Below are 26,070 nucleotides of genomic sequence, written 5' to 3'. Positions count from 1 at the left end.
GCAGCATCTGAGGCTGCAATATTTTGCCATAAACAAACAAATTAAATGCTGGAACTCATTAAACATAGAATAACTTCTCAAGAAAATATCCATCTCCAAGCACAGGTGAAGCCAAGAGAAAGCTGCGGTCCTGTGTCCTCAGTACATCATCTCCTTCTAGGAAAACATTCCCTGCACTTAAGGAGAGATCCCAGAATTTTTTCTTCTTACAGCATGAACATTAGAGAGGCAGAGAGGGAGCACAAAGGACTCCCTGTGACCTAGCTCAGATACCACCACCACCACTCCCTGCCAAACGCCCCAGTGGCTGCAAGCACCTCTGTCCAAGTGAGCCCCCCTGTGACACCCGGGCTGAGAACTGTGCCTGCCTTGTTTCTGCCATTTCTCCTGCAGCTCCATCCTCACTCACTCCCCCTCTCCTCTGGCCATAGGGGTGCGATGTCTTCTGGAACCTGCTCTGCCAAATCCCCCTGGCAGTCGACACCACTTTCCATGATTTCCATCATAGCAGCTCTCACAGAAACCAGTCCCTGTTTGCAGCCGGTGGGACAATTTTTTGGCACCAACTGGGTGTATAAGGTATTTCTTGCAAAGAACAAACGGGAGACAATCCAGAACTGGAATCAAAGCCTCCCTGCACAGGGTGACTGGGGAGAGGATGGAGGGATGGATACAAGTGAGGCAGCCAACTCCTGGGCTTCAACCAACTGACCACAGTTAAGGTTAAGCCATCAAGCAGGTGCTCCTGCTTTAAGTAACCCGCTTCCACCTTTATTTTTTCTTTAACTAAGATTGTAAAGATATTGGTTTCATTTTGTGTTGGACACACCAAGCTACTCCCAATGTCACATATGCTTTCAAAAACAGAAGCATGTTTTATGTTGAAGATGCAGCTATTAAAAACAACTTCTGTAACAAGTAACTCGACTGCTTTTTGGGACATAAAGTGCTGCTCTTGCAGGTTTGTAAAACCCCCTTTTTCTTGGGTTGTCCATGCGTTGAGACTGGACCATGGTGCACCACATATTCTGCAGCATTTTCTCTATCCAAAGTCAAAGGTAAGGGGAATTTTAAGAATAATAAATCACAAAATACTGTGGAAGGAGTATAATGTAACAAGGAATTTAAAAAAACATTGAAAAGTAACATTTAAACCTCTTGTGTTTAGGAAAGAAGAACAAATCCTTTGGGACAGGCATTCATGCTTTAAAGGGTCCTTTTTAGAAGTTTTACTGAGCAGAGAAAAAAAACCCCTCTAACATTTAAGTAATTCACTGAGCAATATGCTTAGAAAAGGCTGTGGAGGTTTGCAGTGAAAGGAGGAGGCTCATGGTAACATATTTTGTAAATCAAGGCCAAATCAAATGCATTGAGTTTCAGCAGCTGTGCCAATTAAATCTCATTCAATTTGCCGAACAAGAACATTAACATTAATCACTTTGGCAAATTTCTTAGAATATTTCATGTCACTGAGTAGTTAAGTGATTTTTGTGCTTGTTTACAGTGCAGAATAACATTCTGTGAGGCAATATCATCAGTCACTGAGCAACTGTGGGGTGCTTTAGGAACCCTAGGTGGTTCTTAGCAATGTTTCAGTAGTGGCCCTTTGCCTCCTAGAGGCTTTTTCAAAAGTATCCAACAGATTTTGTTATTTTTTAACTGCAGTTATTCTCTGCCATCACCCTTAGCACAGTCAAAGAACAAGATTCCAGGCAGAGCAGAGGCAATTTTACTGTCTGAACCCTCCACAGCCATATCCCATCTCAAACTCACAAAACCACTGCAGCTCAGGACACAGGGAATTCCTCTTTGGCCCTATTTATTCATTTGGACCTACAAATGAACAGGTTCCTCTCTGATCAGGTGTTGAAGGTGTTGAAGCTGAGATTGTTTCCTGCCCTACCTTTGGTTTTGGCTCCGGATGACTCAGGGACCGAATCCAACATCTCTGCTGCAGCAGAGGCACATCTCACCCTGGGTTACTCCATGTGTGATACCCAACCAAGACAGGAGCTGCTTTTCTGGCCTTGTAACCCAGCTCCGTGAGTTTTCCCCCCCTTTTTTTTTCTTTTCCTCTCCTCACTGCAAAACCCTAACCCTTAGCCTTCTGAGATGAATGAGGCAAGGTGGCAACTACTGCTAAACAGTTTCTGCCCTGTCAGGGGTGAAATGTAGTGTGGAAAACATGCCTAAAGGTGAAAATACAAGATACAAAAAGAAATAATAATAGCAGAAAAAAAAATCAGGCAGCAAAATTTCTCCTTGGATTGCCAAGGCTTTTCTTTAGCTGCAGGTTCATAGATTCATAGATTTACTAGTTTAAACATGAATAAAAAGGAGCCAGCTGCACAAGAGAGAAGTCATTTTGAAATGAAATAAGGAATGATTGCAAAGTCCCCCAGCTGCATAGAGCAACCCACAATATGTCATTCATTATCTGTGTATCAGGTAATTAAATTTCAGGATCCCACATGGTAAATTTGATGTTGTACGTTGGTATTAACAGATGAAGGAGGCATAAGGAGCATTTCTGGAAAACCAGAGAGCTTAGTGAGATGCTTTGTGAGCATAAGGCAAAATGAGTTGGGTGACTTGGTTAATGTGTTACTTTATAGTGTTATTAAGAAATATTCAGCCCTAGGTGCTAAACTCTATTTTTTTGTGTTTTCTCTCTCCCCAGCTGCATTCCCTGGAAGGTTCTTCTGCCAATGATGCCCTGAACCAAGGGCTTCCCCAACCCCAAGAGAAATGCTTTTAACTTCCCTTGGAAAAGGAGCAGAACAGAGTCTGGGACAGCATCAGAGCTTGGCATCAGGGCAACATCTGAGCATCAGCACGTGTGAGTGCCACTACCCCACACCAAGGGGCAGAATAACCCCTGGGCTGGTGCCTGCTGTAATTAAAGAGGGGATAAATTAAAGGCATGTGGACTGATGAGATGGTTCCTCATTGTCAGAAACCAATGAAGTCAAAACAGACCCAGAAAAGTTTAATTAGTCCAGTTTTTATTCAAATTAAATGATGGGGAACTACAGTGTGATTTTCTTTCATAATATAAATATGTCAGTGAAGAATGTTTCTTGAGTCATTCGTCACACTGGACAAGACATCTGTCAAGAAAACTACTTTGCAAAGTCCTTTGTCCTCCACACTCATGCAAAAAAATCTTTAATTTAAAAAATGAGCTGAAACAGTCAACCAACTTGTTACAATATACTGTCAGCTAATGAACCAACAAAGTCTGGTTTACAAAACCAAAAAATTTCATACCCAGGTAAATTATTTCACAATCATTCATTACCCTTGAGGGTCTTTATACATAAAATCTACAAATTAAAATTATCAATATTTATTTATTGTCACTGTAGAGGAAAATAATTTATAAACCCAAAAACAAAGGTAAGTGCAGATGAAAAGAAGTGAATGAGCCCATATTCAGACCATAATGTCTAGCACTCTCCCAAACACTGCAGCTTAAAGCAACAAATTATGCTCACAATAAAGTGATTTTTGGGCATGATGTGGGCAAAGGGGGCAACTGCTTTGATAATATATTCATAATGCATCCCAAAGGTTAAGACTGAGCTGCAGTCATCTGTTGAACCATCACAGTAGCTTGATGAACAGCATTTATCTGTTGAGCCATCACGTTGGCTTGATGAACAGGCACCACCTCGCTGGATATTAAGGATTTTGGTCTCCAAACAATGCAAACCAGAGAACAGCATTAAGCTTTCATGGTGGTGGCGTGCAAACGCTGCCAAGTGGATTTATGGTAATTACTTGTTGTACACATCCATAAAAAGACACTGTTTGGATAAACTGAATGAACTGAAAATTGATTTTAATCACTCCCAATTTATCTATTAGGCACCAATGGAAAAGATGGACTTTATTCAAACTTGTTTAAACAACAGATTGCTTGAGGCAAATCTACCCTGCGTGGTGAGCCCAGCAGGGTGTGCACCACCCGTGCTAGTGTTGGGGTTGGGGCTCATCCTGGGGTGCTTTTCTGCAAGAGCAAAGCCCCCTTTAGGAAACCCAAGGCCAGAGTGCCACAGGGGGTAAAGCACAGGGCAACCCCAAAAAGAGATTACAACAGAAGGAACTGAGGAAAGCATTCATAGTCACGAGGGACCAACATGAGGAAGAGGTCCAAGTTTGGTCTGTAAAGCTTTTACTAAAACTCCAGTAATAATTTGCCTGATTTTGGCAACCTGGCGGGTTGTGCCCAGACTGTTGTGGGCAACAACAAGTCTTCAAGCAGCTCATGCAGGAGACAAGAAACAAAACCAAGTGAAAGCTTCTTTCCCAAACTACTCAGGAACCAAATTCATGGCACAAGAAAATTAAATCAGGATATTGAAATAATTGTAAAATAACCAATAATTTAAGAGCCTACTGGTGACTGAGGTAATGGGTTTGAATTTATCTCATAATGTGGAGCCCAATGCTGTCCTTCTAACATTAAAACCAACACAACTATCCCAGATCTTTCTTACAATATGGCATTTCTAGTGCAGAGAACATAGAGTCACACCTACACCACAGCCAGCAAAAACCACACTGGAGTGCACGAATTAGATCCAGAAATGTCATTGAAGACCATAAAAAGCAATCCAAAAATTATTTTAAATTGTCTTATAAAAATATTTACAGTAAAATTTGTTAGTGCTAATGCTACGTTTTCAATCCTAGAAAAAGGCAATCTGTAAAGGATCTGGCTCAGGTGCTCAAAATGAACATACAAACACGAAACCACACACCAAAGACAAATTCCAAAAGCATTTTGGGGGTGGGGGGGTACAGCTGGTTCATCACATGTTACGGTTGTTTGTATTGCATAGCTGGAAAACGAGGTCACTTGACTTGCATAACACTGCAACGTTTGGGAAGGAAGGGAGGAAAGTGTCATTTGCCATTGAGGAGAACTGGCTGCAGCTGGGAACAGCATCACTTGTCCCTGGCAAGTCCTAGCCCTGTCCAGCAAGCCACAGCTCTGGGACAGCACTGGGCAGAAATGCCATTTTACAAGAGCAGAGAACCACCAAAATCTATTTTCCTTATGAGCAAGGAAGGTTTATGAACAGACGGATAGCAGGGGATAAAATTAACCCACCTCAAGGTATTCCCACTTTTCACACCTGACAAACTCAGAAAATTGTCTCTAGCAGTACCTACCAATTTTTATCTCCAGCCCACATAAACTCAGTCTCTGGACAATATTTGCCTTTGCTCCAGTGAAGCCAGAGGAGTGAGAATTTTGGCTGGGAGCCGCTCCCAAGTGTTGAGCTGCAGTTAGGCTGTACAGTAGTTTATAGAGGAGTTTATTTAGCTTTATGTCTATACCAGACCCAACAAGGGCCATGTATGCCCAAATGCTTGTCCAGCCTTGTCCGATCACCTCAGCCTAACAAGAGATGCTACCCTGGACTGAAATTCTGTCTGTCCCATTTCATCCTTTACTCCCCAAGCTGCATGGAAGGGAACCACCTTTTGGGCCAGTGAATTTGAGTCTGTCCCAGCTGAGGCCTCATCACCTTCCTTATGCCACCATAAATGTGCATCTCAGGACTCTGATCTGAAGGCAGCTGCAGTCAGGGAAACATTCCTACTGGGATACATTCCTACCAGGGTACATTCCTACCAGCCTCAATGGCTTTTACAGTAAGCAACACCTCAAAGGACAGCAGCATGTCACACTTATTTTGGCACATTTTGCTGCAGATTGTAAAACTCAAAGCAAAAGGTTTAAAAGGTATTATGGAAAAGACTAATTCTTTTTAAATTACTATTTTCAAGACCTCTGAGCTCACATACAGTGGAAGGGTAGATATAAGTAGTAGTAACAAACAAGTTTGCCCTTGTTTGTAAAAGCAAGAACATCCAAAGTGGAGTGGGAGCTGCCTCACACTCCCCATGAAGGGAATGCCAGCCTCCCTGCAGGGCAGTGACACAACACAGGCAGGGGCTGTTTCCCCCACAGTGAACAGGCACCCACCTTACAAGGACTGTGTCAACTCAAACATCAAAGACTACATATTTATAGAAATAACCTACTCCTCTAAAAAAGCAGAAGAGATGATGCAGCTTAGATCCCTCTGAAAGAAATTTTTAAGTATTTTTCTTTTCCACTGTCGAAGGTCACACAGAGCAGATCTATGGAGACAGAAACCATCATAACAACACTGGACAGCTGCCCACAACAAAAAGCCTCAGCTGATTTACAAGGGGAAAAAATAATATAAACCCAAACAACAAGAAAAAGTAGAGAAAATATGTTTCTTCACTAGTTCCCTTTAGCTGGGGAGCTTCTGGGAGCTCACCTCTGTATGCAGAAGCATGTCAGAGCTTGTAGGGAGACATAAAAAGGTATTTTGAAGTCAAACGTCTTCTTAAATAGAAAATGTTAAGAATTTGGTATATAAGCAAGACAAGTCCCTTACATCTGGATCTAGATTTGTCTGTTTTGAATAATCTGATGAGTTCTTCATACTAATAGAGGAATGCTTTCAGTAAGGGCAAGACTAAAATAGCAATTACAGTGACAGTAATTAGTTAATCTGCATGCTCTGGAAGCATTAAAACACTGCAGGTATTTTACTTGGCTCATTAATCCCTGCTTGGGTGACAGAGGGCTCTCACTGTATGGAATGTCTCTACATTAATGGCACCACAAGGTATTTTTAACGTCTAAATGCTCTATTATGAAATGGCATTTGAGATGCTGGACAGAGCTAGAACTGAATCTTTCAGCACAGCTGAAATGTGTAGGTTGGGGACATTTTCTATTCAAGCAACATTTGTTTCACAGGAGCAATAAACCCGGTTGGAGCAGCATGTGTTGTGTGGGGCTGTGAAGTTTTGAGTGGCTCAGGTGCTGAGACCTCAGCCCTGGGGAAGGCACTGCCCAGCAGGACCCGTCACGCACAGCACACAGCATTCATGGCAAGTAGAAAAACCACGTGGTGTTTATTTCCACAAGCATTTCAAGGAAACATACAGCAGTCCAGTGGCATGTACACACGTATGACTGAGACAGAGTCACACTCGAGCCAGACCACCCTGTTCCAGTCCATTTCTGCTGTTTTTCTCTGTTGGAACTCAGAAGTTTCCATTGCCAGTATTTAAGTCCACCCTCCAGGCACAGTGAGTAAGTAGTTCAACCAACAATGTGCACGGAGCATCAGTAGGGAAGTAATCCAGAAATGTCTGCTTTTACTCACATGCCCAAACGTAGCAGTTTTGTTTCACACAAGAAATTCCGTGCCTGCAGTCCAAGCACAGTGTTTATCTCAGGACACATGCCATCGAGAAGAACAGTTGATTGCACCACAGATAACAAGCAACACCTCGTGTCTAGCATGGAACATGTCCCCAGAGGGATTTTCACTTGGCTATGCAATCCACTGCAGAGTGGATGATGCTTGCAACGTATCACTTGTCATACTAAGACATTAACAGCAATGAGATGGGTCAAGTCAGAGGTCAGTCATCTTCCCAACACCACCTAGCTGGATCCACTTCACTTCTGCTCCTCACACTGGCTTGATCGTGTGTCACAAGGGTTTGTGAATCACAGCCACACCTGTTGTAAGAACAGACATAGTTATGGTAGGAGCAGTTCCTGGGCTGCCACATGGCTACAATCATCCTGCAAAGCCAAAGGCCAGCAACAAGGGAGGTGTCTACCACTTCTGTGAAAATGTCTTCTATGGAAATCAATATAAAACATAAAAGTATAATTAAAGCTTCAGGGGGCACAGCCCTCAAGTTTACAGACGACCCCACTGCTACCCACTCTCCAATTGCCTGTTTACCTGCATAACTCCTCCCTGTGCTCATGCTGGTTGGCAACAACGTCCACTTGTCTGTGCTGGGGTTGTAGTACTCCACCGAGGCCAAATTGCAGGAACCATCATCGCCTCCCACCACATAGAGAAGACCATTCACGGCACACACACCTCAAAGCAGAGCACAGATGGTGAGACATGGGCTAACTCATTCCCCACAGCACGCTGCTGCCACATTCTGATTCACTCCCAAGCAGATTCCTCAACCCCCATTTTTATCTTTTACAACACTGATCACATACTCCACAAGCACACAAATTGCATTAAAAACCACACACAGACAACTGAGCCAACCACCACAGAAAGGCTTATCGTGGTTACCTGCATTTCTTCTACACATGTTCATGTCTGCTACTTGCTTCCAGGTGTTTGTCCCTGGGTCGTAGACTTCCACACTCTTCCTCACCAAGGGCCCGTCGTGGCCCCCCGTGGCGTAGAGCAGCCCACTGAGCACACCAACACCTGCCAAGCACATCCAGGTCAGCCACAGCACAGGGACAGGGCTGCACGTCCCTGGGTCTCCTACTGGGCATGGCCTTGGCCTCTCCAAGGCACTTCCAAAAACATGGGCCACATGTGCATCAAGATCACCAGGCACATGGTCAGCTCTGCACCCACCCACCCACCCCGTGGCATTACAGCAACCTGCACAGTGATGCCTGGCACATGTTCTCTCTTAGGAAGTTGTCAGGCAATCCAAGATCACCAATCTAGTCCCATGACATTCCTCTGCCTTTATTTCATCTCTTAGCACTTGCTCTCTGCCTCCCACCCCACCTTGTTTCCATCTGCCTGATACTTTCCGCCACAGGACCCTCTGCTTTTAGCCTGATTCCCCCTTTCAGGACTTTTGCCATTGTGTCACATGACTTCATCCCTTGGATGATCTTCCTCTCCTCAACAACTTACAGCTCTTGAAGCTGCCACTTGGTTCCTCTCCTCCCACTCCCACCCCAAAACCTGGCAGCACTTGGCACAGACAAGGTGCCTCCAATGCCACCTTCTCAACCATTTTTGAAGGCCCCTGGCCAAATCTCTAGGAGTGACAGGGATCTTAAAGCTACTTCTGCCTAATATTAAGTAAATTAGTTAATTAAAATGTTCACCAATCCATGAGAGTTAAAACTTCCAGCAACATATCTTCATTAATAGGTTCAAAGGCCTCTATTAAAATTAACAAGGTGGGATGTTAGTAAAACAGAAACAGATCTGAATCACATCATTTCAACCATGGGCATTAACCGGTGTGCAGGAAGGAGAGGGGCCCTGCCAGACTGATACCAACAGGGTTTTGACTTGATCCCTGTGCAAGGATCTTTCCTGGTCAGGAAAGGAGAGGACAGGAACAGCTGCTAAACCAGAGCACAGGCACTACCCAGGCTCAGCAGCTCCATCAGGAGCATCCCCATCTGGGGACAGGTACATAGGTCTACCACAGTCACCTCTCCCATCTCCAAATTATCTCAGCTTGTTACTGTTGGGTTTGGTTTTGGCCAGCTGTACCAAGAGGTGCTGAAATCTTAATATGACATTGGGATTCATGGTTCACCTCTGGCAAACACATAATTAATCTCAAACTGCCATAAACATTCACCTTACTGGGCCTCATCCTTGGTGTGGTTGAAATACTCCAACATGCATAACTTGGGAAGAGCAGAACACATCCAAATGTGTGTCCTGGCTCCCGAGCTGTAGCAGGTGTCTCCCAGTTCACTGAGAAATGGAAAGTCACTTAACTGCATCTGAGCCCAGCAGCCTGGGTGTGCAGCACCTTGGCATTTGACCATATTCAGCTGTTAATGGAAATTCTATACTTGTAAGAAATAATTTAATGATTAAACTAGTTTAGCAAGTAATAGAGTAAAAGAGTCGGAAACACTCAAGCTTTTTCACATCAAACTGCCTCCTCATGCAGTGAGACTGACAGGGCACATAGAGACAGGACATCCCTGCCAGCAGGGGAAGGGAACTCCCCAGCTGGTCCAGCAAACCCTGGGAGTGCTTAAAAAATGTGCAGAGGTGGCACTTGGGGACGTGGTTTAGCCGTGAACATGGCAGTGCTGGGTTAATGGTGAGACCTGATGATCCTAAAGGTCTTTTCCAAGCTAAAAATATTTACGATTCTACAAAACCTGGGAAGTACCTGCACATGCCCATAGCCTCAGTGCCTCCAGGGACTTGGGGACACCTGTCCTCACCCCCACTAGATGTCAGCACAGGGCTGGCAGAGCAGAGCACGGTGTCATTTCTGGAGCTGCACAGCAGATTGTGCTGCACCACTGCTGGTGGCCAGTGGCGCTGGGCAGTCCCCTCCGGTCCCTGCTGGAGGGGCATCTGGGGGGCAACCAGAACCTGAGGAGCTCAGCTTTTAGGTGGAGAACAGAGAACTGCAAAGAAATTTGGCAGGGGAGTACGAGCATTGCTAACAAAGGACTTGCTACATGGAGAAACACTTGTAAAGCAGCACTCAGAGCAGAGTGTTTCCAACGAAGACGACTCAGTAAATTCCATTTCACTACAGGCACAAAATCCTTGCTGTTTCAAAACACTGCTAACAATAGGAGATACTCATTCTGCTCTCCTGGAAGGCTGCACTGGACTAGGTCTAAGGATCAAGCAGATGCTACAAACCTCTTCAACAGAACTCAAACCAACAGTGTGTCCATATTTACCTCACCTGGAGCTACAGAAAAGATACTGGAGTGAGGAAGGAGAGACAGGATGTAGAGAGCAGCCTCAAACTGCCCAGCTCAAAAGGGAACTCCCACTAAAGCTTAATTTACAGGGTAATTTCAGCCCCCAAGAGCAGCCCTCAGGCTTGGCTGTAGGTAACTGCAAGATGATTTTAAATGCAGTGGATAAGAGCTCTTATCCTTTTCAGAGAAGAACAATTGTATAGAAGACAAATTGTTCACTGGCCCAAGATCACATAGGAAATTAGAAACCATCAAGACTAGAAGCCAATCCTGTTACAACAGGTCCTTTCCTCTAATCCTCCAGATCACCAACTCTTGCCAACTAAAAATAAATTAAAAACTAGCTCAGCAGGGACAATCTGAGATGAATTTTGTTATCCTACACATCACCTAATGTGCAGATGCGGTTTGTGTTGCAAAGCACCCACTGGGTGCTTTCAGGAAGATCCAAAATGAAAAATCATCTGAAACCCTACAATGACAGGGGAGAGCGAGGTGCAGCTTGGCTTTCCCATGCCCAGCTGTGTCTGCAGCTGGCGATTTGGAAAGAGAACTCTTTGCTTACAAGTGAGATGCATCTGTTAGCAGGGCTATAGAGACACCGAGCATTATTTCATTAATCCAGAAATCAATCTCAATTTGGCATGTTTTGTCCAAGTCAGGAGAGCTGCTGAGAGCTTCCAAGCCGTTATGTTTTTACCCCTCACGGGAAGGGGGGCACATAAGAGCTTGCACTTGCAAGCCCAGCAGTGCCAAACCCCCCTTTTCCTTGCTGTGTGAGCAGAGGTGGTGGTGCCCATCCCGAGCAGTACCTGCCCCGCTGCGCCGTGTGCTCATGTCAGCCACGTAGGTCCACTCGTTGGTGGCGGGGTTGTACTGCTCCACCGTGCTCAGGCACTGCCGTGACGCTCCATCGTAGCCCCCCACGGCGTAGAGCTTCCCTGCAACACACACACACACATATGGCTCACGGTGCAGCCACAGCCCGCGGGACACAGCCTGCCTGAGGACGGCTCCAGGGGACAGCCTCAACCTGCTGGGATAGCTGGGAGAGCCTAGCAAAGGGACCTGGAGTGTCTGTAAAGTGTTAAACTGTCAGCAACACAAGGATACAACACAACAGCTTCAACAGAACTCAACAGCCCAGAGGGTTTTCTACATTATTTGCTGACCTAGGAGAAGAGGGATTATCAAAGCATGCTCTCTTAATGGAGGGTTCCCCCTGTTCAGGTGTGCTGTCAAAGGCTGTCACTGCACATTAATTACAGGATCACAGGAGCAATAAATATGAAATAACTTCTTATAATAATATTATATCTGCAAAGAAATCCAGACCTGATTTTATAGTACTTGGGCCAAATTGAACCCCAGAGATGCTGTGAACACAACTGAGGCTGGCTGGTCACTCATGCCCAGTGATGACAGCACAGGACACACTGTGCTGTGAGGGTCTCCCAGGGTATCCAGCCCTCCCACTGAAAGCTGATAAACACACATCACTGAGACCAGAGAAGCACAATCAGATATCACGGGACTGCATCATACATGAAACAAGGCTGATGCTCTGCTGTGTCTTCTGTTCCCAGGCCTGACTGACTCCCTGTATCATCTATCAGCTTGTTTTGCATTTCGGCAGTTAATTCTCTAGGCAAAGAAGGATTCTTCTTACTAAAGCAGCCAGCACAAGGCATTCTGGTTCAAGTCCAGGTCTCCTAGATGCTACCATAAACAAGAATTTAAAAAGCTCAATAAACATGTAGAAAAATTCTAACCTAAATTTTTGTACAAAACTAGAAATAATATCAATTCTCAATCCATGACAGCAGAGCCTGAAATGAATGAGTTGTGCAATTCTTTGCATGCACAAGACTCCCACCAGCAGTTATCTTCAGCCTTAGGCTTTTGCATCCTCCTGTTTCTGGATGTGTGCAAGGCTCCAAGAACAGGCTGGCTCTTTTCTTTCTCCCTCAGGCCCACTCGTGGCCTCCTTCTGCATCTTCCTGTCCCTAGGAACATTTCAAACTCTTATTTGTGCTGTTGGTCCTGCCTGGTATTTCTCAGTGACTCAGGAAAGAGTGCCAGTCCAAGCAAGACAAGATCAATTTCCCTGGCTGGCATAGATTATTAGGTATTTTCAGTGTATTTCAGATCATCAGATCAATTTCTGTCACATTCAGATGAACCCTCTGAATTAACTGCAGGCTGCAGCTTGTTCCCTGCACCAGTATGATCAGCTCTTGTGCCCGTCACAGGCCCTCATTATTTTTATCATGGACTCCAACATATGCAACACTTATTTGTGCTTTGAAACAAAGCAAAGGAAAAGGATTTCCTGAGTTTCCAGCAGAAAATCTGTCCACAGAAATGCATCTCTCAGGTCCATATTTAATATTTTTTCTGCATTCAAGCCACTTGAATAAATTCCAATGACTGACAGCAGCCCAGCACTTCCAAAGCATGGGTCAATTTTGAAGGAAGTGCTTCTTAAATATGCAAATTTAAGTTAATGACTACTTATTTATTCTGACTTTATCTCCCTTCTTCTTCTCACATAAACACATTTCATGTACATTAACATATTTCATGTACTTCCCATTCCAACAGGTCAAACCAAAGCAGTGTAAAGTATGGTTTATAAGGTTTATAATAAGGCTTGTGCCAAAGCTGTTCTGCACTGCACTAACTGGAAAGAGCTATGCCACACTAAAAACAAGTTCAAATAAAGCCTTTCACTTGCTTCAGAATAGATTTTGTAAAGGAATAAATGGTTCCTACTTAAACTTTTCATTCTCCCGAGTCCAAACCAAGCTGCTCAGTTCCCTCAAGTCTGGTGCTGACACAGAGGTGCCAGCAGCTGCCACCATCCTCTCCCACCTGCTCCGAGCTGCGCCAGCACCAGCCTTTGCTGTCACCAGCCCCTGCTCATTGAGGAACCACAGCAGAGCTGTGCCTGATGTCATTAAACACAGGTTTCAGTATTCCTGCCAAACCACCAGCTTGGGGCTGTGGGACAAACTCTGTTCCTGTTTCTCTGGCTGAGCAGATTTTCCGTGATGGGTATTCCATCCACGCAGCGTCTGCCAGCACAACAGCATCCACTGCACAGCAGCCCTGGCTTTCACCACACAGAAGCAGCCCAGGAAGAATTTGGATTCAAAGAATCCACACCTAATTGCATTCACAGGAGGCAGGGGCTGGTCTGATACAGGTTTGAGGATCTTGGAAAGCTACACATGATTTCTCACCAAGATAAAGAGGAGAATGGAAAAAGTTGCAGCAATTACATCATAAAAATCAATCTTTCCCAACTGGTCTAGGGAACAGTTTTTGCCACTCCCTCCCACTGCACTTTAACATTCAGGTTTCTGTTTCACACAGTAACATTTGCTTGATGGAAATCGCTGCTGGTTTTCTTACCCTCCACAACTCCAACTCCAACACTGCTTCTTCTTGTGTTCATGGGAGCCACAAAAAACCACTCATTGGTTTTATAGCTATAGGCCTCAACTGATGCCAGACCTAGTTAAAAAGGGGATACACAGGTTTTCTAATTAAAAAAAAAGAGAAGAAAAAAAGATTGGTGTTGCGCTTTCATCTGCCTTCCACCTCCTCCCAAGCCCGTAATTCCCACCATGCTCCTGCAATTCCACTTCCTAATCCCTTGCCTTTCAGGCTGGGACCAGCATGACAATTCCATTTCTTCAGTAGCTGGGAAAACTGTTACCCCTTCACCCCTGCCCTGGGACTGCTGCTCTCCAATGTGCTGAGGACACCAAGGTGAGCAGAGTCCAAATTCCAAGCCCAAAACCCCAGGTCCTTTCAGGCATTACAAAACATCCATGCAGAGGTTTAAAAATTCCCCCAGACCCTGCTGCAATAGTTAGTTCAGGGCTTAACCAAATGGCAGAGCTTTACAGCAGAGGGAGAAGTGTGAATCTAAACACGCAGCTATGCCAAGATGAATCCCAGGCACACACGTCCTGTGAGATTCCTTGCTAGTATTTTATTCATGTTGATATGAAAAATTTAACTGAAACAACGAAAAATCCCTTTTCAGCCCAGAAAAAGCATAATCATACAGAGAATGAGGCTGAAAGAACTGTATCACTAAAGAAAATAACAAGGGTGAGGTTCTCTGCAATTACTGGCAGGTCAGAACACGCACGTGGGTAGTTACAACACACGCCAAACCCCATTTCTGACTCTTTCTCTAGAGCACCACAGAGGAAAGGCACAGGAACTGCTCTAAAGCTCTGCAATCCCTGCAGGGCCTCTGAAGGCACTTCCCTGGGGTCAGGCACTGCCTGGTGCTTGCCCAGCCACCTACCCGTGCTGCCATCGAAGCCGCCCACGGCGTAGAGGAGGTCGTTGAGCACGGCGGCGCCCAGGGTGCTGCGCCTCTCCTGCATGCTGGCTATGGACGTCCACTGGTCCTTGGCGCCGTCGTACACGTCCACCGTGCGCACCCGCAGGGAGCCATTAAAGCCCCCCACGGCATAGACACTGCCAGCCATGAACACCACGCCTGAGGACACAGGAGAGGGCGTGACAGCAAACGCTTCGGCAAGACAGGGGCACCTGACTCGATCCTGCTCGCCTGCCAGGGTGTGAAAGGCAGCTGGGAAAAGCGGAACATGGGCAAGGCTCTGGTGTTTTCTGCAGGTTAGCAGTGTTGAAGTCGAGCATGATAAAACATACGTGTCATATAGGAGGTGAAATGCACATAAAAACGTGGCAGCGTAATGCACAGATGGAGTTCACACCTGAATGAGTAATTCTGTGAGCCAGAGGGAACACCAAATGGTGAGCCACATTCACAACCCCGTCAGATGTTTTCAGAGGAACACTCCCAACTTAAAGATCTGCTCTCCATCACCCACTCCTCTGCACCAAGAGGGACTGACTCAACTCCTTTGATTTTCACTAGGAAACCAGCAAGAAAAACTGGACCCCTGTGGGCTGCCAAGACAGAAATGGGGGAGGAGGAGAGGAAAGACTGATGGAGGAACAGCCAGGAGAGAGATGATGAAGGGGAGACAGCGGCTATGGAGGGCTGACAGGCAGGAGCAACCCCACTAGAGAGCAGGACATCCACCTGAGCAAGAAGGGAAAGATGTCTGTAGGGAAAGAAGAGGAAGGAACAGCAAAAAGAAAGAGCTGCTTGAGGCCAGGGGCACAGAGGAAGCTAAAGGGAGGACTAAGGACATCCATCCAGTGCTGAAGAGCTGCATTAGGGAAACAAAGAAGGTTGCAGTAGAAGTTCCCTTTACCTGCTCTGCATCTCCGTGAGGGAAGTTCTGCAACTTGATCCCACCGCTCCTCCTCAAAATCATAGCACTCCACACTGCGAATGGCTTTGGGTGCTTGTCCACCCACCACAATCATCACCTGCAGAGGGAAGAGAAGAGCTAGAAAACCTCAGACATGACCATGGGCAGCCGCCCTCTGCAGAGAAACCATCATCACGACCTGGTCAAGAGCAGCTGCCAAAACATGTGCTGAAGGCCAGCTAGAAGCCTCTGCAGGGACACTTATTTCAGGCAATTATATTTCAAGGGGGAAAAATTTCTCTCCAATTTAATGCATGCTAAATATGGCCACCCCATTTACCCTTCCTTACTGTGTCCAAGGCGGGCAACTTGCCCAATTTCCCCTTGAAATACAAAACCTTTTGGCACCACAGCATACACAAGACTCACTGCAGAAGTATTTTTAAGTGAAGAAGATTCCAGCATAATTTCCACTGGCAGCCCACTGTTTAGTCATTATCTCCATGGTGGTGCTAAAAATAATCAATGCCACTTAGAAATAAAACGTGACAGCTGTGGTGCCACCTGCAGGGAAGGTGACACTCACGGAAATCACCAGAACTGTTTCGACCCAGGGGGTCTGGGCTGCTGAAGGATGTGATTTGTCAGCTTCATTAAGGCTTCTGGCTGCCACAGCTATTGATGCAAATGCAGGAATTAAACCCTGGCTCCTTACAGGTAGGGAAGAGCTGTGTGAAGGTGATAAGGGCAACCTCAGGAGCACAAGAACTATTCTGCCAGGTCAGACAAAGGGTTTATCCAGCCCCAGACTCCACTACCAGCAATAGCAAGGGGTGGACACTGGTGGGAAAGTGAGAAGACCAGAAGACCTGGGCAGCACACAGTGCAGTCCTGCCCAAATTTGCCCTGCCTGCTGCCAGAAGACAAATTCCCCATGGACACGGGTGCCAGGAGCCTGCAGCTCTGCCCTCAAGGGTGCCCAAGGCTCTGAGCCCCAGCTGGGCACTGCAAACCAACACCTGCACAGGCAGCCAGCCCCCAAAACACCTGCACTGAAGAGCAGCTGTTCAGCACACATTTCATTGAACCCTCCACAGCCATCAAGAGAGAGGATTTGCTCCCCTTATCACAGCAAATCAGCGGGGCAAACATCACCAAAACAATCTGATTTTTACAAGGCCAAGGAGCTAGAAACAAGATAATGGGGCTTCAAATACAGATAAAGCATAGTTGGAAAACTAGCTTTAGTCTCTGCAAGGCAGCTGGGAGTAGCTGAGGGGATAAGATCATCACTTGAGGTCACTCAGATAACAAACTCAACTCCAAGCAGGGTTGCTTTAAAAATAAAGAGCTAGACAGCGATTTAAAGAATTTGAAGAGCATGGAAATAGTGGCCTGTTTTATCTACAAAGATGAGAACATGATATTAGAAACTAAATTGTGTCTAAATTAACAGCCTGACTACTAGTTGTGTAACAGTCTCCCATGGCAAGCTGCAGGGCTTCACACCATTACGGAATTAAGGGATTTCACAGCAGACAATAATCCCTCATCAGCAGGACCAACAGGCCAGATGAAAGTTTCTCAGTAACAGGATTGCTGAAAGATCATCACCTCCTTCCCTTTCTTCACAGTTCAAAAGAAGGGAGGAGAGACCTGCAGAAGATTTGGGTTTGTACTCATAGGTCATGCTATAAAAGATGTTGAGGACCTCTGAACTCATTGATTTGTTGTTCCTTTTATCCTTAACTACTTTAGGCCTTGAACAAGAGCCATGTCAGCCCTTCATGATACCCCCAAAGCTGTGTTCTACCAATTTCATCTCAGCAACAGCAGGCAGAAAGGACACTGCCACATGCTGCCACATGCTGCAAAACCACGATTTCTCAATGGACAGTCCAGTATCCAAATATCAGAAACAGTACAGATCTCATACACCACCCCACAAAACAACCTCATTATTGTTTGTGCTTGGAAAAATAATACACTGTGTTTCTGATCTCTTGGAATCTCCAAATGCGTACTAGCAACTTCAGTGGCAGTCTGCTGAGAGACATTGTGCCAAACTGTGTTTATCTCTGGGGCACAGGGAAAAGTTCCTGGGGTCGTTTTTTCCTTGACTAATGAAGTGGTGGCCAGAGCATCACACGCCTGCGGGATAAACGTGGGGAGTAACAAGGATTATTTATTCAGTTGGTGCTTTGAGCCTATTGAAATTTGCTTCAGACTTCCTGCCCACAGGGCTGAGGGCTGTTGTTTCCTGCTTTCCTGGCTACTGATTATGGATACAGGAAATGAAGAGACACCTACTGTGACCCTCCTCAGCAGGGCTCCACGGCACTCTTAGCAGTCAGCAGCCTCAGCCAGCCCGCCCAGCCCTCCCAGCCACTCCACAGCTCAGCGAGCCACCAAACCACTTGGGGCTGACAAAACGTTTCAAGAGCAAAGATACTCCTTCCTCTAAGGGTTTATCTAAGTTTATCCAGCTTAATTATGTTTCCTTGCTGGGCATAGGCAATGCCAGAAGAGGGAGTAAAACACTTCCAAGCACAAGGACTGAGTTAGTAAAAAGTAACACAGCAAGTTCTCGAGCTCCTGTCGAAGACTGAAACTGCCACCAGGAACAGGAGTGAGGTGACATGAAGTGACAAGCTCAGCTTACCTTTGGCAAGCTAACAGGAGTCCTTGGCTTTGTCCTGGGATTCTTTATTAGTTGCCTTTGATCCAGAGGAAGCAAATGATATTTCATGGCTTCGATAAGGAAGTCTTTACAGGTGTTGTTATTCTTGATTAAAGCTTCTTCTTCAACTGTCTGAGAACATGCACATACAGCAAAGATCATTTACACTGGCACAGGTCACAAGGAGCTTTGTGGAAAAAACATGTAACATGGAATTTCCCTTCCAATGTACCAACATTAAAAAAAATGCAGGAGACAAACACAGACTTCCAGCTCTTCCCAAAGAAGCACATGCAGTAACATCCAAGCTTCTCACTTTTTTCCAAGATCACTCACAAGAAGTGAGTATTTTAACAGCCCCTGCCAAACACTTGATGCAGTAGAGAATTCACCAGGAGGCTGGATACAAAGTAAGTGATTTCTTTTATCTGAGTCAGAATTTTTAAGGAGAGGCAGTATCTTTTATTCCATCAGAAGATACAGATGAAAGAAAACCAAAACCATGATGGTTCATCTCGTGAATACCAAATTTATACCAATTGTATTGATTTTTTTAGACATATGATAAAAACATAGTAGTCAAAGAGCCCACATGCCAACCCCTTCTTTGGGAATTCTCAGCTCATTATTTAGGACCAGATCCCAGAAATTAATTTATGAAGAACAATCTCCAAGCCAGACTAAGTCAGAGAGTGCCTCTCCAGCCAGCCACACAGACCCATATGTATGCACAGTACATATCTTCAACCAAAATTATCACATATCATGTGTTTCCATTATGATGTTTTGCCTGTGCATGAGGGAAAAAAACTAGACGAGCTTGTAACACCATCACTTCAGTATTTTCAGGGTGAAAAATCACAAGATATTAACTTATCAATGATTCCCCAGGAGGGACAGCAGCTCTGCTCTCAGCATTGCCTGGCACAGCACAGGTCCCATTTACAGGAAGGTTTCTGAAGCACGCACTGATTTCAGTGTCCACTCAGTTTTTGCTTTTATTCTTCTGTTTACAGACTCAGCAACAGACCAAATTACCCATCTCAGACATAAACAGCCAAGGCACCGATTAAAGAGCAATCAGCAGCTTAAGTGCAAGTATTAATGACTTCTTTGCAGACTAACCTGTACCAGGTAATCTCTGGGCAAAAGGGGCAGGCGAACATGCTCCATCAGCTTAGCCATGTGCTCTAAGCGAGATTCCTTTTCATAATTTATCCAAGATATAACTGCTTCAAAGACCTACACAGATAAAGTACAATTAAATGGGGAAGAGAGAACTTCCTTGCAGAGTCACCCAGCCAAAATCAGAAACACGGTGATTTTAGAGCATCAAAGGAAGGGGGTACAAGACCTCTATCAAACAGATGAAAAAGCTGTGACTACAGAGAGCACAAGAAGCACTGTAGCAAAGAGCTGAGCTGACCACGCATGTTAACAAACAGTTTTGCATCTAGATGTGCTGTATCACTCCCAGAGCTAAGTGCATGTCCAGAACAATCATATACCTCTTGGAAATTAGCACTGGAAGGCAGCCAGGACACTTAATGAGCCTGCTGACATTTGCACTGGACATTATTCATGAAATCAGCCACAACAATTACTCCTGATAACAGAGATCTCCCTCCTCCAGGAGCCTGTCCACACAATAAAGTCACTATGCTCATATTTAATCACTGCACCAGTTCCACCAGCCCCCAGAAACCATGAAGTCCTGAGGACAAGTTCCTCCCCCCACACACAGGGCAAGCCCTGCCTGCAGCCATGGAGCCTCTGCACTGCATGAATTTCACTGCTAAAAAAACTCAGATACTCCAGCTGGGGAAACAAGGGCACACTGGGCTTCTGGTCTGAACCAAAATCTAGTTTTACTTCCAGATCCAGCTGGTTGAGATAAGCATCCAGAGCTGGAGTCCGTGACGAAGTGCTCCCAAACAGCCCCATGGGCAGAGCCCTGGACGCGGGAGCAGCTCCTATGTGGGCTCCTGTATGAATATGCATGTGCTTATGTAACTGCGGGCCTCACTCACAAAAGAAAGGCCTAAAAATGTCACCGGGAGTGGGAAAGGCTTCCTGAAACACCCAAGGCAAGGCAGGAAGAGGGGCTGATGCAGTCTCAGATGCTGCACAGCAGGATCTGGATCACTGCAGTGGAGTTTCCCCACAGAGAGAGAATTAAATTCTGACCTGTAACTCACATCTACAGGCAACACTCCACAAGCTCTCTCCCTGCCCAGTTACTCAGGGGGTGCTGAGCAGAGACCCCATTTGTACCGTGCTTCCCCCACATGCATCCCTGGCCCTTCCCTCCAGCATGCGGGGCAAGTGCCATGGTTTCAGCTTCCTTCTGGGGTCACCAAATGGTCAGGCCAATTTGCACAGATAATTCTTTCTTTCTTTCCATCCCTCCCACCACTCCCCAAGAAACCATTTTCTTTGGTCCAAGGTCACTAATTTGACAAAATCAACCAAAAATGAGGCACCATCTTTCAGTCCCCAACTGTTGCTGGTAAATGGATTTGCAGGAGGCCTTGGCAGACACATCCTGCCACGAAGGAGATGCAGAGCAGAAAGGGGTTTCTTCCTCTTGAACTGAACTACATACTTCTAAAATGCAGTAAAGCACCAGCCTCATTTCCTGTACCAAGTTCCTGCTGAACTGTTTGGAATTCAGGACACTGCAATGAGGATTTAAGCAACACAACAGGGAGCAGTGTAATCAAACTACAGCAAATACTGAGGAGAATAACTACTGCAGAGCCTTTAAGTATTTGAAAATTAAAATAAATAAGCAAACACGTTTTAACTTAGGCTATGAGGACTTTAAAGTAGAAACTGGGTTGTTGTGAGATTTTTTTAATCACAAAGGAGTGTGGAAGGAGGATAAAGCAAATGTTTAGCTGACAAACAGGCTTTTCATTAACCTCTTCTGCACAAAGGCTGAGCTGCAGAACAGGTCACAGGGCCAGGACATACCCAGCTACAGGCCAGGAGGACAGTGAACAAGTCTAAAGGAAGGTAAGACAAATGTGTACCTGGAATAAGCTGCTTCCTCAGTGCTGGAGTCCACTCCTGAGTAAGGCAAGCATTGATGCTTCCCTGCTGTGCCTACTCTAAAAATAACTATTTTTTTTGAAAAAAATCAGATTCTGGCACCTTTTGTTGGCTCTCACTCCTAATTTCAGAGAAGGGGGAAAAATGCTTTAATCCAAGACAGCAATATCTCTATTTAAAGGCCACATCTGTGTCCAGTCCTGCTGTGCCCTTCCTGCACACACCGTGCCCACTGCAGACCCCGAGCAGCTGCTGCTACTCCCCTGGGACTCTCCAGCCATGCAGGACCTGCTGCCAAGGTGGGATGGACAAAGCAGTTGCCCACACAGATTGATTTAGAGCTGAGGCACAGGCTGAGGTAGCAGCTGGCACCTGCATGGCTGCAGAAGCAGTCCCGAGCTTGGGAGAAGTAAATTTCCCACACCATGGAGCAGAAGGGCAAAAGTCTGGAATATTCCCTCTCTGCATACTGCCTAAGGAAAGAGCAAGTCCAGATGTTTTCCCAGTCTCTTCAGCCAAAAATCCGTTTGTTAGAGATTCCCAAGATTGAGGACCAGACCTTGCATCAGCTTCTGCTGCATGTCAGCAGCATGAGACAATGAACCAATTACCAGACTCTGTGTAGAATCCTCAATCCAAAAATCTCAACCCTTTAAAAATTTCTTTAGCCACTGTTCTGAGATGGCAGGAGACCATTCTCAAGTCCCTCCACTTCATGTATCTTTAGTAAATAACAAATATTTTTTTTTAGCTTGTAAACAGTAAAAAGAGCCCATTAGGTCAGGTAGAGAAAACATTAATAAAACTGTCTTCCAAGTACTGTACTCAGCTATAGCAAAAAGAGCAAGCAGGGACAACAAACCTCTGCCCTATTCTGAAAGGGCCTGTGTAACTGCAAAGGCTGGTACAACAAGGGGGACAGAAGAGAAAGGAGAAGAATCTCTGAGTGATGAGGAAATGCTGTCACCACTTTACAGTTAAAATAGATTTTGGTGCTAGCAGAGAATTTTTGTTGTCCTGGTGGCCTAGGGTATAAATAAGCCAAAATTGGTGAAGATAAGGATATATCTAATTAGGCCAATTGGTATTGGTGGCAGAGAAAGGAGAGAACACACAAATTTCTGAGGCATTCCAAGGGCAATTGTCCCTCCCTGATCCCGACAGGACTTGGCTCTAACACTTCCCAGTGATCCAGGGATGGCAATACTCTGGCTCACAGGGTACAGCACGTGTATGAGACACGGCAAGAAGAGGAACAAGAAAATTCCTTGTGAAATCCAGCTGTGACAATTAAGCTGCCAGATTCCTGAAGTATTTTGCACATGCATACACAAGACATATGTGTGTATGTATAGACTGGTATACACACATATATACTTTTATATAATTAGTTGTATAATATATATCTCAAACATTAGCAGATAGGAAGAATAAAAGTGAGGAAAATAGCTTGTCTGTCATGAAGTTAACATGAAACAGCAGCCTACGAGTCTGTCCTCAATTTCCAGCACTTCTTTGAACTCCAGCACATTTCATGTTTATGTTCCATTCCCATTTTCTGCCTCTCTCCTGTTATTCAGATCTGTTGTTTTGAACATGCAGCTTATGCTTACATTTCCTTCCACTGCCTTGCATTCTCAACAATCTTTTCTTTTACAAGTTCTTTTACAGTCAGCTAAAGAAATACTGGGTTTGATTGTGTAAAGCTCAGATGAAGGAAGGAGCATTTTGATTCCCCTGGGCACAAGGCCAATAAAAGCTTTTGAACAATGCTGCACAGGACTGGAAAAAATTGGTTACTAAACTTGCACTTCCCTTTGCAGGCTGCTTGGCTCAGGCAGAGTGATTCTGCTGTGAGTTCATGCCATTTGCTGTTTCCCTTCCTGGCCCTGCCCCAGTGGCAACTCGCAGCCCCCCCAGCCCCACGCCTGCGGAAACGTGCCCGGAGCCTCCGAGTTTGCTGGCTCAGGATCAGCAGGGAGCATCCCTGTGTCCACACCTCACGTAGAGCAGGATTTCTGGTGAGTTTTACAGTCCCCTGGGCCCAAGCACCTGCGTGTCTGCAGGCCAGAGGGGCTGAACAGGAGGAGAGCACACATGAGGATGTGCAGCCCAGCCAGCAGCACCACCACATTCAGTCCAGCCACAGCCCATCCAAATGTAGGCATCCAATAAGGACCCTGAAGTTACAAACCATACAATCCTCAAGCTCTCCTGAAGTCTCTCACAAGTGACCACTTAGATCTAGGAGCATGATTTAGTGATGGACCTGGCAGTGTTGGGTTAGTGGTTGGACTCTATGATCTTAAATGCCTTTTTCAATCTTAATGATTCTGTGACTTTACAGTCTCCCCACAGTGACAATTTGGAGACGAGCGGAAGGACTTGAGGCACGTGACTGTCCCCAAAAACCTGCAGCAGGTCATACAAGAAACTCGGACCAGAGAATGGGGCTGGAGTTTACCATGCACCACAAACACTGGTCACCCTCCTCCCCAGGACTCCAGACTACACAAGATGCACTGAACGTTTCAACCACAAAAACAGTATCAACCAGTGCCTTTTCCCCCTTTTTTATTAAAAATGCTGAAGATATTAGGAAAATATTTCCTTCCTTCCTTTTGTTTCCGGGCTTCCTTTTGTTGTTCTATCCAACATGCAACAGAAGCCAATATTCCTCCCCAGCCTAATGAAATTCACTTTTTTTTTTTAGGTTTTACAGCAGGTATTAAATGCTTTACACAACAGCAGATGGGAGTTTCCTAGTTTTCCAGAGAGAGAAAGTAGTTGGTTCTGAGCCCCAGGGCTTTTAGTGTGATATGGATCTGAGAGTCATAACTTCCTACAAAGAACAACCAAGTGAAGGTCATTTCTATGTGTTTTTAGGATTCACATTATTTTAATTTTCCTTTCCACATGATCTCTGTTGGAGAATGGCCCATAAGGAGCATATCATGATAACAGTTCCTGGTGTAAGATTAGAAACATTCCAGCATACTTACATTCACTCTTGCTATACAATTTACTGTACCTTCTCTTCAGAGGAGACTGTGAGCTTGTCACTTGATATTAAACTGCAAACCTGGTCCAGACTAAGGCTAAGAAATTCTTCTCCTAGCATCACCTCAGGGAAGTGCTGCTCTGTTCAACAAATGAAAAGGGGGGACAGAAAATTATAATGAAATACATGTTTTCAGTCAGTGTAAGGACCACAGCTTTCAGAGAACAGCTCTTGTCCCAGCTCTGAGCACCCACAACAGACACACAGCAGCTGCAAGGGCAACACAGACAGAAACCAGCCTCAGAGCAGGATAAAGAAACCTGATGTTATTTTAAGCAGCACCAGCACTATTAAATACTTTCATAAATGATACTAAACTTTCTGAAAAGCCACTGGGAATATTCCAGCAGCAAATACAGTTAGAAGTGGCAATTGAGACAATGGCCAATGTCTAAAGTAGAAAATAACCTGGCCACCTCAGCACCCACCTTCCCAGTAGTTTTCCCCTTTCCACTTAAGCCTGCAATGGTACAAACTTCTATTTCTCCCTTTTTTGCCTCCAGATCCCTCCATACTGTAACTCTGGGAGCTGCTTGAAAACAAAAAGCAGGTCACAGAATATAACCCTAAACTGGAAGAATTATGACTGAACATCATCAATTCTGTCAAATTTTATATCTTGCCAAAAGGCACATGAAATTATCACTTCCTAAGAAATAATTTCTAGGTCAAATATTTCATTAGCCAGTTGCAGCAATTTTAGTTTTGCAAGAATTTCTTACATATACTGCCAATTTAATCTCACCTGTCATTTGCTAAGTCCTATTTATCTTTGGCTGAATTACAGAAACATGAATCTCAGACACTTTATCTGAAGCAGCTTCTTTCAAGTTCTAATTCTACAGCTTTGAGAAGCTCAGACTCCTGTATCCAAAGAGCTCTCTCTGCAGCAAGATCTGCCTCGAGTTTTCACATCTGCAGTGCTTTGCCTGACAAAAAGCAGCACCACAGGGACATGAGCTGGATTAACTTCCAAAGAGGAGCTTTTTGGAGCTCATGAACAACCCCTCACCAAAGCTGCTGCTGCAGAGTTGGACTCCCGAGTCACAGACCCTCCTTGTTCTACTGTGGACCAAAACCCCACAGCTAAGCCAAAGGCTCTGATTAAAAATAGCAGCATATGGATAAAGTTTAATACTCTGTTATGCTGGAAATACATATATATGATCTAATTAACTATTTTGGCCTTAAATATTTAAAAGGCAAGAAGCACTCCCCACACAATAACCTGGAGGCACTCTGACTTCTGGGCAAAATCTCATCTTCATTCATTCTGGACTTGTATCTGGCAGCAGAAAGGTATTTAATCTCTCATTATTAGTTGGAAGCAAGGAAAAAATATTTATTGATTTTAATAAAGGAATCAGTGTCTGCATCAAGAAGGTTCCTTCACCTACTAGAGTTATCCATTGGCGAGAACTCAGCATTTCTCAAGTAACTGAGCTCATGCACACAT

The 26,070-nt window shown here is 45.1% G+C and overlaps 1 protein-coding gene across 2 annotated transcripts in view; it reads right to left on the bottom strand.

Annotated features, from left to right (window-relative positions):
* Positions 1 to 2,988: 2,988 nt before the first annotated feature.
* The window catches only part of KLHL3 (kelch like family member 3), a 48,455-nt gene continuing 25,373 nt past the window's right edge, over positions 2,989 to 26,070 (bottom strand). For both annotated transcript variants that reach the window (XM_014883433.2, XM_088173684.1), the window contains 10 exons: positions 24,585 to 24,694; positions 19,625 to 19,741; positions 18,482 to 18,631; positions 15,820 to 15,937; positions 14,877 to 15,074; positions 13,967 to 14,068; positions 11,362 to 11,490; positions 8,175 to 8,315; positions 7,821 to 7,964; positions 2,989 to 7,588 (listed from right to left, as the gene is read on the bottom strand). In XM_014883433.2, the coding sequence (XP_014738919.1) occupies positions 7,560 to 7,588; positions 7,821 to 7,964; positions 8,175 to 8,315; positions 11,362 to 11,490; positions 13,967 to 14,068; positions 14,877 to 15,074; positions 15,820 to 15,937; positions 18,482 to 18,631; positions 19,625 to 19,741; positions 24,585 to 24,694 (1,238 nt within the window). In that variant the 3' untranslated portion in view covers positions 2,989 to 7,559. The remainder of the gene's footprint in view (positions 7,589 to 7,820; positions 7,965 to 8,174; positions 8,316 to 11,361; positions 11,491 to 13,966; positions 14,069 to 14,876; positions 15,075 to 15,819; positions 15,938 to 18,481; positions 18,632 to 19,624; positions 19,742 to 24,584; positions 24,695 to 26,070) is intronic.

Source organism: Sturnus vulgaris, chromosome 15 (assembly GCF_052056855.1).
Source record: "Sturnus vulgaris isolate bStuVul1 chromosome 15, bStuVul1.hap1, whole genome shotgun sequence".
NCBI classification, from domain to species: Eukaryota; Metazoa; Chordata; class Aves; order Passeriformes; family Sturnidae; genus Sturnus; species Sturnus vulgaris.
The sequence above is the reverse complement of the archived record's forward strand: the minus strand, read 5'-3'. Positions and strand labels throughout refer to the sequence as shown.